Raw genomic sequence first — 13,299 nt, forward strand, 5'->3', positions numbered from 1 at the left:
CTCATTTGTGTCTTCTGATACGCAGCGTCACACAAATCCTCAAATTATTGTGACAGGTAGGCAGGTTTTTGGACTTTCTCCCCTTCTTTCTCAGCTTTTCTGCCTCCTTTGTTTCAGGACAGGGCTGGGGAAATGTTTGACATCCAAGGACCAGTCTGGATCCTTGTTGCCCAGATAAGGGTTTTACAGAGGAAGCCACAATACCCAGAGTGGGCTGGGCTGGTAATGTGAGCTGGGGAGGGGGGTTGGTGTCACAGATTTTTTTTTTAGATTTTTAGATTTTTTTATCCCACCTTTATTATTTTTATAAATAACTCAAGGCAGGGAACATACCAAATGCTCCTTCCTCCTCCTATTTTCCCCACAACAACAACCCTGTGAGGTGGGTTGGGCTGGGAGAGAGGGACTGGCCCAAGGCCACCCAGCCGGCTTTCGTGCCTAAGGCAGGACTAGGACTCTCATACCACGCCTGATTGGCTCTTGGGCTGAGAGAAAGGGACTGGCCCAAGGTCACCCAGCTGGCTTTCGTGCCTAAGGCGGGACTAGAACTCTCATACCACACCTGATTGGCTCTTGGGCTGAGAGAGAGGGACTGGCCCAAGGTCACCCAGCTGGCTTCCATGCCTAGGGTGGGACTAGAACTCACGGTCTCCTGGTTTCCAGCCCGTTGCCTTAACCACTAGACCTAACCCCATCCACCTTTTTCTTGCTTAGATCTGAAGAAGCCAATGATTTGGAAGCCTTCCAGAATCATCTGGGGGGAGCCAATAAGCTTCAGCTGTGTGGTATCAGATTCTTGCTTGACACCCAAGCCTCAGATCAACTGGTTGTTCAAATCAAGCAATTCATTGATGTCTTATTGGGCCACCCCGCAGAGCAAGTGGACCTGGATCTATGGAATGAACATCAGCTTCATACCCTCCTTAGCTAATGAAGGCTTAATACTCATCTGTAATGTAAAGTACCCTACCACAAAGAAACACACAGAAAATGCCATCCAGCTTAATATGGCATGTGAGTAGCTCTCCTGTCTAACCCTTTGCCTTTGCGTTGATCACCAAAGCTCCTTACAGGATGCAGCAGTATTTCCCGAGCTCATACAACAGAAGCTTGCTACTCGGTGCCCCAGGACCACATGCATGGCCCTGGAAAGAGCCCTTTCGAAATTCCTTTACTCTACTTTACTTTACTTACTTTACGCTATTTTACTTACTTACTTTACTCTATTTACTTACTTTACTCTACGTACTTTACGCTACTTACTTACTTTACGCTATTTACTTACTTTACTCTACTTACTTACTTTACGTTATTTACTTACTTTACTCTACGTACATTATGCTTTTAATTACTTTACTCTACTTACTTTATGCTACTTACTTACTTTATTCTACTTACTTACTTTACACTATGTACTTACTTTAGGCTATTTACTTACTTTACTTACTTTATGCTACTTACTTTACACTATTTACTTACTGTACTTTACTCTACTTACTTACTTTATTCTACATACTTACTTTACGCTATTTACTTACTTTATTCTACTTACTTTACTCTACTTACTTTACTCTATTTTACTTACTTTACTCTACTTACTTACTTTACTCTACTTACTTTACGCTACTTACTTACTTTACGCTATTTACTTACTGTACTTTACTTACTTACTTTACTCTACATACTTACTTTACGCTATTTACTTACTTTACTCTACTTACTTTACTCTACTTACTTACTTTACGCTATTTACTTACTGTACTTTACTTACTTACTTTATTCTACATACTTACTTTACGCTATGTACTTACTTTGCTCTACTTACATTACTCTACTTACTTACTTTACTCTATTTTACTTACTTTACTCTACTTACTTTACTCTACTTACTTTACGCTACTTACTTACTTTACGCTATTTACTTACTGTACTTTACATACTTACTTTACTCTACGTACTTACTTTACGTTATTTACTTACTTTACTCTACTTACTCACTCTACTTACTTTATGCTACTTACTTACTTTATGCTACTTACTTTATGCTACTTACTTACATTACGATACTTACTTTACGCTACTTCCTTACTTTACTGTATTTACTTACTTTACGCTACTTACTTACTTTATGCTACTTACTTTATGCTACTTACTTACATTACGATACTTACTTTACGCTACTTACTTACTTTACGCTATTTACTTAATTTAAGCTATTTACTTACTTTACGCTACTTACTTACTTTACGCTATTTACTTACTTTATGCTATTTACTTACTTTACGCTACTTACTTACGTTATGCTATTTACTTACTTTACGCTACTTACTTACATTACGATACTTACTTTACGCTACTTACTTACTTTATGCTACTTACTTTACGCTACTTACTTACTTTACGCTACTTACTTACCTTACGCTATTTACTTACTTTATGCTACTTACTTACATTACGATACTTACTTTATGCTACTTACTTACTTTACGCTATTTACTTACTTTACGCTGCTTACTTACTTTACGCTGCTTACTTACTTTACGCTACTTACTTACTTTACGCTACTTACTTACTTTATGCTACTTACTTACATTACGATACTTAATTTAAGCTATTTACTTACTTTACGCTACTTACTTACTTTATGCTACTTACTTTACGCTACTTACTTACTTTACGCTACTTACTTACTTTACGCTATTTACTTACGTTATGCTACTTACTTACATTACGATACTTACTTTACACTACTTACTTTACGCTACTTACTTACTTTATGCTACTTACTTACTTTACGCTACTTACTTACTTTATGCTACTTACTTTACACTACTTACTTTACGCTACTTACTCACTTTACGCTATTTACTTACTTTATGCTACTTACTTACATTACGATACTTACTTACTTTATGCTACTTACTTTACTCTATTTACTTACTTTACTTTACTTACTTACTTTACTCTACTTACTTACTTTACTCTATTTACTTACTTTTCTCTACTTACTTACTTAGTTGGAGGAATTGAGGAACATTTTTTGGCCATGTCAGGGAAGGCTGTAGCCCTGAAAAACATATTATTCTTCAGTGCTCCTGACATAGCTGTAGAATGGGGGAAGAGCTGCACCATTCCTGACGTTAGTATAGTTTGTTTGATTCTCATTGCTATCAAAGGGAAGGAAGCAGTTCAATGACCACAGGAAAAATCAGAAAGGAAATATTACTGTTTTTTAATGCCCCATCTTCCCTCTTTTCTTCAACTTAACAAGCAAGTAGGGCTGCTTTCGAGCTCTGTTGCCGAACCTTCTGTTCGGCATGGAAAGCTTCCTCTGTAACAATCCATGCAGAATAATAGAGGTTGGCCAAACAGCATCCATGGGTTCCAAGTCACCGAGAGCCAAAGTCAAGACAGCATCCAAAAAAGCCAACGTTTTAAAAATGGTTGAAGCTTCATGAGATGGCCAACGCTTTGGTGTTCTGACCAGAAGTGAGATGAGAATGTCAAATATCTTCCAGATCTTTGGGGAACAAATGTCCAAATGTTGAGAGATCTTTAACAGTGGGTCTGTTTTGGTGTTTCATAAGATCTGGGACATTTTAGAAAACAATAATGTTAAATTTCTTTTGTTATCTGTGCTATTGCGCAAGACTAGAGATGGTGCCTGTTGCTCCAAAAGATTGCCAGATCTTACTGTATAATAGCTTTACTTTTGCTTCTCTTTCTCCTTTTTGAGGCAATGGATACCCAGTTAATGTTTATGGACCTTACTTCTTCTCCCCAATAGGACTGAATATTTGTTTTGCCCTTTCCCAGATAGCCCTGAGGTCCTGCTCATCCGTAAATGTCAGTACAAAGGCGATGCCACCGTTTGTTCTTGTGCTTTCCACTCTTGGCCTCCACCAGAGATCCAGTGGCAAATGGACAAGAAAGATCTAACAGGGAACACCACCCCTGGCAATGTAAACATCACTTCCTCAACTAAAGGGAACATTGGCACCAGTTCCTTACATCTCATAGGAATGAGAACAGGTTCGCATGTTATAACTTGCAGAGGAATCAATCCAATTGGGTTCTCCATTTTGAAGATCCTGTCTTCTCCAGTCAAGCGCGGTGAGTTCCTCCTACCCTGAAATTACTTTGTTATCCATGTTGCACTGTAGTGTTGCTTTTTGAGTTAGCAAGGAATGCAGTTTGGGCTTTAGGAGGGGGGATCTTGGGACACATGGGGCTTGATGGCAGGAACACTGGCATGACCGGGATGTCAAGATGATGCATCATCATGTTATGATGCAAGCTCCATCTGTTCATACTTGCATCCAACATCTTACTCAAGTTCAAGGGGAAGAGTTAGTTGCCACACTGTACCCCTTGCAGATGCCCATGTACAAAAAGTAACTTTAATTTAACTTATTATGTTATTATTAATTAATCAATTAATAATTCTTTATTATTACTATTATTTACTGGGATAGCATTCAGAGTAAGCTACAAATAAGAAACATCACTGAAATCAGTGTTACAATTCATTCTGATTAACTCCTGTGCTGTTAATTCCATTGTTATCATTATTATTGTTCATTTATTATGAGTAATTTCACCTGAATATCACACATTGATTGAATCTATACAATGCCCCTATTTCTTTCACCAGATTAAATAAAACACAACTGTTATTTTCATATAGCGTGCTATATATCCAACAAATAAACCATAGTCTGGGTTAACATGATTTCCCAGGTCACACAATGCATGGATACGATTGATTATAATAGCTGGAACCCCACAACACATTGAAATGCAAGCTAACAACTCAATGCTGCATTCACACAACCCACTTAACCTGATTTACCGTATTGGTCACTTTTCTGGGATTGCATAATACAATGATCCATCAACTAACCAAACAGGTTGAATTCACCCAACTTGCTAAGCCAAAACAATAACAATATCCCAAAATTAAAACTAACCAACTAATGTTGAGAGTGTAGCCTCTCATTTTGCAGTTGATCTGGTGAAGTGTGTTACATGAATATAGCCATGGATTCCAGGAACAGCTTTCTTAGATGGTCAGTATAAGCAACTTCTCATAAGATTCTGACCAGACAAATGCATACAACATGAAACAAGGATGTGGAAGGGAGATTGAACGATGTATTATAATTCCCCTTGACATGGAAGACTTTAATGTAGAACTGTAGTTTTTTAGGAAGGGACATGGGATTTTGCTCCTTATTCTTTCATTGAAGGCCAGAAGGTCTGAAGACCATCACTGAATGTCCACAAACTGCTTTTGAGGGATTGGAGAGTGGAAGTGGTGAGTGTGTGGAAAGAGCCCCTATCAGTTTTCTGGGAAATCAACCTTTAAATGTTCTTCCAGAGAAAGCGAAGTTAAGAGATGATAATCTTGCGGTAATCTCCCTTGGAATTCTTATGGCGTTGTTAGCCATCGCTGTCATACTTCACTTCTACCAGGGTAAGTCGTACCTTGGAGCTTCAAATTCATGCATTCTCACTTTTGTTTCCCAGTTGCTTCTTAGCTGTAGAGCAGAGGTTAGTACTGTTGTTCAGGTGAGGTGCCATTGTACAATCTGATGCTATGACATTTTATTTTATTTAAAAAGAGCTGACATCTTGCAAGATCACATGTTTTTGTGAGATTTTGGCTTAACAATATTTAACATTGGATTAAATGTTCTGGTCTGTGAATGCTTCCTGGAGTGCCTCTGGGCAGGCTATTCCCCTTGATGAGGTCCTTCACTTCACTTTGTCTTAATTCCACAAACACCTTAAGGAAGCCAGTTATTCCTAACTGTGGTTACACTGGCTACTTCTTGGATGGGGGAATATCAGGATGTACCACAGCTGTAGGCTTGAGTGGAAAGCTGGAAAAACAGAAAGGAAGCAGTGGCACCTACTTTGATATTTTTCTGAAGAAACCTGCATGGATACATACATGAGCTCACCAAGAGTTGAGCATGTTACTGTATCTGTGGATACAGTAGCTCCAGAAAGAAGATGTTACTTCATCTGTGGAGAGGTCACCAAGAGCTGTGGCTCTCAAAAAGGTTAGATATTAATACATAACCTTCATATGAAACTAGTCAGCTGAAAATGCAAAGGATCTGCCCACTCTAGTTATAAAAGTCAAGGAGCACAGTAAAAAAATGGAACTAAAATTTAATATAAAGAACACCAAACTAATGTTGGTGTTCAATAGGTACAGCGACCAGCCTTAGAACTGACAGTGGAGACATCAAAGTGGTGGATAGGTTCTGCCTTTTAGAATCAACCATCAACAGTAAAGGAACAAGCAGTCAAGAAACAGGCCACACACTAGCACCTGGTGGAGCAGCCATGAAGGCCTTGGAAAAGACGTTCCAATGCCATGATGTGTCTATACCTATAAAGATCAGAATCGTGCAAGCCATGGTATTCCCTGTGACACTCTATGGAAGCAGGATGGGACGTGTCTTGACACTTTGGTGTTGGAGAAGACTATGGAGAAGACCATGGATAGCCAAGGAAACAAACCAATGGATCATCAAACAAATCAGCCCACAGTTTTCACTTGAGGCACAAATGACCAGGCTCAAATTATCCTACTTCGGACACATTATGAGAAGACTTAGCTCTCTGGAGAAGGCTCTGATGCTGGGAAAGGTGGAAGAAAAGAGGAGAAGAGGACATCAGCAGCAAGGGAGATGGACTCAGTTACAGGAGCGATGGGCGCAGTGTTGGAAATGCTGATAGACCAGGTTGGGGACAGATCATCATGGAGAAAATCTATCTATGTGGTCACTGGGAGTCAGCAACGACTCGATGGCACATAATCAGTCATATGAGATAATTTTGCAAAACCATTTTGGACTAAGAATGGAAATGTGAGAATAAGGAGAGGAAAAAAGGAGAGGACACAGAGGCATCTGTGTGGAAGGGGTCAAAAATGTCCAGATGGCAGCTACTCCCATGTGAATGAAATACTGCTCCTTTTTTTTACATGCATCACATTCCATCTTGACTTTTTTGACCTCCCCCCATGGACCTCCTTGAAGACACAGTGGACAGGGCTCTTAAAAGTGGGAAGCCAAAAGAGTGCAAAGGGATGGAAGCAGAGGAACATGAGAGAAAAACACAGCCTTTTCTTCTAGCAGCCCTGTAACCACCAGATAAGTTCAGAAACGTTACCAGGAGAAACCCAAAAGCAACTCAGAAGCACTCCAAAATGAGGTAGAAATACAAAAGCAAATGAGGGGTGGGGGGAAAAAACAACTTTCCGACATTTGGAGAAATGGGTTCAGCTACCATTGCTCCCAATTTCCCTAACAGGAAGGAGTGCAAAATAAAAATCCATGTAGAAACCGGGATGATGATGCTAAGGAAGGGTTTCAGGCCTAGAACTGATTTTGCTTTCTTCCCTTTCCTCCAGATCACCTGAGTCCATGTCAAAATCTACTGAAGTGGAAATGAGACATATGAGGTCTAAAAATGTGGTGAGAGACACATTTCCATCGCCTGGTGTCTTTCTACTGAGTAACACAGTGTTTCCCAAGCTTGGCAACTTTAAGAGATGTGGACTTCAACTCCCAGAATTCCCCAGCCAGCATGCTGGGGAGTTGGAAGTCCACACCTCTTAAAGTTGCCAAGCTTGGGAAACACTGGTGTCACGGATAAACACGGCGTCCCTGCTTCATTCTATCTTCTTGTCCATCATGTTTGAAAGCTAGGCTGCTTGTCGGCACATTAGTGCCCACAAACTCCTTCCTGGGCATCTGCCAGGCTCTCTATCTTACTTAACTTGTTTGTCTTTCTAAAAAATAAACATTATTTTCATCTGAAAAAGAAGAGGCTGGCTGCTGCAAAGGCTAAGCAAAGATGTCTGGGTTTCCCCAAGGTCCCACGGGGACTTTAGGAAAATGAAAATGGGGGTGATGGTGATCGCAGGCCAGTGCTTCGTTCAGAAGGTCCACCTAAGATCCCTTTTGGGCCTCCCCAGAAGCATCAACAGGAGCCATTGCTCTCATCAAGGGGACGGTAGCCACGTTGTGCTGTCACGATGCAAGCTCCGCCCCTTTTTTATGTGCATGCGTCACAGGACAAAAGGGGTGGAGCTTGCCTTGCATTGGTGTGATGGACAACACAACTCTGGATTGGATTTTTTTATACGCTAAGAAAAATACCAGCTCCTAAGGGGCTATTAGGCAACAGAATGCAGGGGTGTCTGCAAGGTGTGGTCAAAAAAATCTGGCAGCCACAACAGTGCGGTCAAAGCTCTGCCTTTTCCTTACGTGGGTTGGGGCGAGGTTCAGGGAAATCTACAGCTACTGGATCTGAGTTGCAAATATATGAATAACTAATAAATGGTGGCAAAGACACTATGTTTGCCTCCTCATCCAACTGTCATTGGTGGTTTAAGACTCATAAAAACCTCAGATATACGATTAAATGATAAATTAATCATTCAGATAGGTACATAAGGTGGCATCATGCCCTTGGCTGTACAGGTAGTCCTTGTTTAGCGACCACAATTGGGATTGGCAACTTGGTCATTAAGTGAAATGGTCACTAAGTGAAACCATAACTGTGCTTAAGGTCTGACTTCTCTTTCCTTTGCTTTACAGACCTGCGAAGGTCATAAATGCGGGGATTGGTCGCAAAGTTTTCATCACTGTCATAACTGCAGTCGCTAAACAAGGCAGTCTCTAAACGAGGCACCCTGCGGTCTTCTCAGCCTTCCCATTCCCTTCTAATTTATGAATATGTATAGGAAAAGGTTATTTCTGCCTTCAAAGCAAGATGCCACAGAAACCAGTTCTGGAAGGTTTTGTTCTGTGTATATTTTTATGGAAAGAAAATAGGCAGAGGCTTTTCATGGATTCCATTTAGGATTTCCTTGAGATGTTTCTCTTTTTTTCCCCCCATTTCAGGCTCCACAGGATGAAAAATGAACCAGGCCACACAGCCAGGAGGATAAATCCCAGGATAAATGCTCCTCATTACATCCTGAACCTCTTACACCTCTTTTGTGTGCGTGTGTGTGTGTGTGCGCGCATGCGTACAATCTTCCTTTCCCCCCCTTTTCTTAATAAAAACACCATTTCAGCTCTATTTTGCTCACAATTTCCTTTGTTCAAAACCTGCAAACCCTGCACCCCCGATTCACAACAGCTTTCTAGAAATATTTTTTTTATTTTTATTTTATAGCTTAAACTCCCTGGGCTGTTTACAACACAACACGCCCCAAATATAATTCAAGTTAAAACATACACAACAAGATCAAATAAAAGAGAAAATAAAGACAAACAAGGCAGCAGTAAGGGTCAGTCGTTCAAGATCTAGAACAAAACACAATTTAAATTCAATTTAAAAATGAAAATGAAAAAGCCTGGGAGAATAGAAAGGTCTTCACCCAGTGCTGGAATGATGCCATGAAATGCCGCTGGTTTGTTTTTTTTTAATCCGTTCAATCCTGTCCGGTTCTCGGAGTCTGCCTGGACAAGTCCCTGCAGTTTTCTTGGCAGGTTTTTCAGAAGTGATTTGCCATTGCCTCCTTCCTGGGGCTGGGAGAAAGTGACTGGCCCAAGGTCACCCAGCTGCCTTTGTGCCTGAAGCAGCACTAGAACTCACAGTCTCCTGGTTTCTGGCCTGGTGCCTTAACCACTACACCAAACTGGCTTCTGTCTTAACCTGGCACTGAAATGATGCTATGGAGTGCCATTGACACATGATTTCAAAACCTGGGGATCAGGCAGATGTGAGGACCTCTGCAACATGTTGCTTAAACTTCTGCGCAAAGCACCATTCAGAGCTCGTGGAAAAGAAAAGGGATTTTAACTGACTTGCAGGGGCCTCAGCAGGGGGCGAGGGAAGGCTAAAATGGCACATGACATCATCGCCCAAATGCCATGACTTACGTGCGCAGGTCAAAGGTCCTGATGCAAGGACGTAATGGCAGTGCTTGCCTGATGGCGTCATCTCACGGGTGTCATTGTGACATTAATGCAGTTTGTTCCTGATGCTGCTGCAACAGAGCTCACTCTTCAGGCCAGCAGCCCCAGCTGAAATTCCTTTTTCTGTGCAATTATTTAAAGAACAGGAGTTCTATTCTTTTTTCTCATCTAATGGCCTCCTTTCCTCCTCAGCACAAGGGGCTCCCCAAAAGAGAGCTGGGTCTGTCGTCCATCTTACAGTTACATCGTGTCAGTAACCTGATGTTACCATGCCTGATTAAGTCTGTCTTCCTTCCTTCCTTCCTTCCTTCCTTCCTTCCTTCCTTCCTTCCTTCCTTCCTTCCTCCTTCCTTCCTTCCTTCCTTCCTCCCTCCCTCCCTTTCTCCCTTCCAAAGCTCATGGGCAGACTTTCTACTCCTTCTTTCTTTTAACCTCACAACAGTCTTGTGAGGTAGACTGCACTATTAAATAGTGCCTGGTCCAAAGACTTCCAGCCAGCTCCGTTGCTTAGTAGCAACTTGCACCTGAACCTCTGGCACAGTGTTTCTCAACCTTTGCAACTTTAAGATCTGTGGACTTCAATTCCCAGAATTCCCCAGCCAGCTAATGGTGGCTGGGTAGGGGATTCTGGGAGTTGAAGCCCACACATCTTAAAATTGCCAAGGTTGAGCAACACTGCTCTGGCATCTAACCACTACGCCACTGGTTCATATTGCTCCCCACCAGCACCACCCCACCAATCACCAAGTTGTTTTGTAGCTCCATTTTAACAAGTTCCTCTTCCAATCTTTGAAAGTCACAAAAACTGTGTTTCCTTGGATCTCTGGCAGACATTTCCTCTGCAAGTGTTTTCTCACAACCTGAGCACTCAGATGTTCCAACATCAGATTTGGGCACTCCCTCGGCTGCACACTGTGATTTTGCAAAGGGAAAGGCTGGTCTGTTGTCTCTTGCAATCGGGTTCCTTGGTGACTTCCTGCCCTTCTGCTTAGAATGCCTCAGAGAAGCAGAACTCCAAGACTCTGCTAGGTGAAACCGGCAGACAAACTGCAGATGGAAGGCGTCACGAACCGTCAAATGGTGAGCAAGCCTGGGGCCAAGATGGGGCCACCAAGTCTCAAACAGGAGGACTTGGGAACAGCTGTACAGGTTCCAGCATGCCCACCCGGCTTTGACTGGATCTAGAGGGTATGGTGGGTTCCTCCCAGGCTTTTTAAAATAACTCTAGGGTGGGCTGAAACTGACATCGTTGCTGATGCTGTGGATAGATTGCCACCCATGTCTGTTCCTCTCGGATCCAACAGATTTTGCAGGGCTTTGTCGTGCCCCAAAACCTGCGTGTAACCATGCAAGGATTGGTAAATCCATATACAGCCCTCCTGGAAATTATTCTCCTTTCCTCCCTCTTCCCCCAGGGAATTATTTCCCTGAGAATTCCATTTCTTCCCCTGCTGTTTCTCCCTAAAAGCCAAATAATTCCATTTCCAAGGATTCAAGAACAGAGCTCCTGTTTGCCTTTTTCTCTTTACCTGGAAAAAGAGGAGCTTTTTCAGGATATGAAGAAGTTAGAATAAATGGCATGCCCTAATCAATCTCTTTGGAAGAGAGTTTCTTTTCTTTTTTTTCTTTTTGCCATGGAGTGACATGCAGAAGATGCTAGGTTTTCCCATAAGCTGGCAAAGGAATCAGATTCAGTTCAAAACAGGAGCACGTGGCTGCTGTTGGCTCCACAGCCGCACCGGGTTTTATGCATCAAGATGAGAGCCAACAAGTCTCCTTAGGGAGGGGGAGATTCCGAGTTTTTAAGGGTCAAATGTCCTCAAGGCTTAAAGCACCCACTTTTGCCACTTAAAACTTCTCTCAAAGCCCACAGAACGCAAAACAATCTTAAAACTTTTTCAAACCATCCATTCTGATGCAATAGGTGTGTTGAAAGTTTGCAGCTGTTAAGTTGCCTCTTGGGATCCCTGCCCTCAAGAAAAAGCCAGGGATGGCAGAAAGCGACTTCACCAGTTGCTCTTCTATTAAATGGGTGCCTTAAACCCCTTAATCACCTATCATCCCAAAGATGAAGGAATTAAATTAAAGAAGGAGGGGGGGACTAACATTTTTGGCCTCTTCTTCTCTGTGGGATTAGAGAAAGGTTGCTTTAAGACATAATGTTCTTTTTCCATTATGTGAAAGCAGCACCTGGATTTGGTTAACTCAGGTCTAGTATGTTGCACCAAGGGTGTCAAGCTTGGAAGATTCCTGTAAAATTTCCCATCACAGCTATGCTGTGAAGCAATATGACCTTCTTGGTTCTACAAGCCAAGTGGCTGCATTGCTTCATTTTGCTTCTGAGGCCCCTTTGGCTCTTCTAGAGCCTGGAAAAGGCTTTGCCACATGCACCAAAGGCATGTGTGGGAAGCCCCTTCTGACTCCTGAATGTTTTGTGACTGGGCCGAACTCCATGCCTCCACAGGGTGGGGTGAGAATAGAAAGTTTTAATGTACCTGATGTTACGAATACGGATGGTGAGCAGGAGGGGGCCCCTATCCAGGGGGGAAAATGCATGCGTAGTTTAGAGGCTTTGAACTGTCATTCAAAGAAACCCAGAACAGACCCACCTTGAGTTTGGGGGTTTATTTGTCTGGGTTTTCCCTTGCTCCTTCAGTTTGGTAGAATTTTCTGTCTACTATAGCAGTTTAATAAACACTAGAGACATTCTCCTCATCTCAGCGTGGTCTTTGCTTAAGCCAGGACGCCTTTGCAGCCATTTTGTTGACTAGGACAGCCCACCTTGGCAACCACATTGTAAGAACGCTCTCAAGAGGCTTTCAAAATTTCCAGTGTGCCCAGCAACCAAAAAATTCTATCTACCACCCAACCTCAATAACTTCAACTCCCAGAATTTCCCAGCCAGCATGCGCCTAGAAACACTGCCCTACCGTAATGGTATGTGGGAATAATGTTGGGAGATGGGAGGAAGAGTGGCAGACTAGACAATGGTCAGATAAGAGGCAGCTGAGCCCACAGAAGGAATAGGGGCATGGCAAACATCTCAGAAAGGACCCTCCCTAGCTTCTTGGACTGTAGAGGCAAGGGAGAAAAATGTACTTTCGGACTTGCAAGGTTCTGTTCATGTAACCTTACAATAAAGTTATTTCTAGGACTTCTGGGAGTGCTTCTTGTCTGGACTACCACGCAAGGCTGACACCTACCATATCAGTAGATAGCAGACCACTATGGTATTCCTAGAACATTTGAATTATAAAGAACCATTCCACACATCCTGATTTATTCCTTACTTTACTCTATTTACACTTAGTTACTTTACTCTATTTACTTACTTTTCTCTACTTACTTA

The 13,299-nt window shown here is 42.0% G+C and overlaps 1 protein-coding gene across 1 annotated transcript in view; it reads left to right on the forward strand.

Moving 5' to 3' along the window:
- Window positions 1–12,348: 12,348 nt before the first annotated feature.
- The window catches only part of LOC134503516 (N-formyl peptide receptor 2-like), an 88,844-nt gene continuing 87,893 nt past the window's right edge, over window positions 12,349–13,299 (forward strand). The window contains exon 1 of the mRNA XM_063312317.1: window positions 12,349–12,466. Coding sequence (XP_063168387.1) covers window positions 12,349–12,466 — 118 coding nt within the window. The remainder of the gene's footprint in view (window positions 12,467–13,299) is intronic.

The sequence above is a fragment of the Candoia aspera genome, chromosome 10 (assembly GCF_035149785.1).
Source record: "Candoia aspera isolate rCanAsp1 chromosome 10, rCanAsp1.hap2, whole genome shotgun sequence".
NCBI lineage: Eukaryota > Metazoa > Chordata > Lepidosauria > Squamata > Boidae > Candoia > Candoia aspera.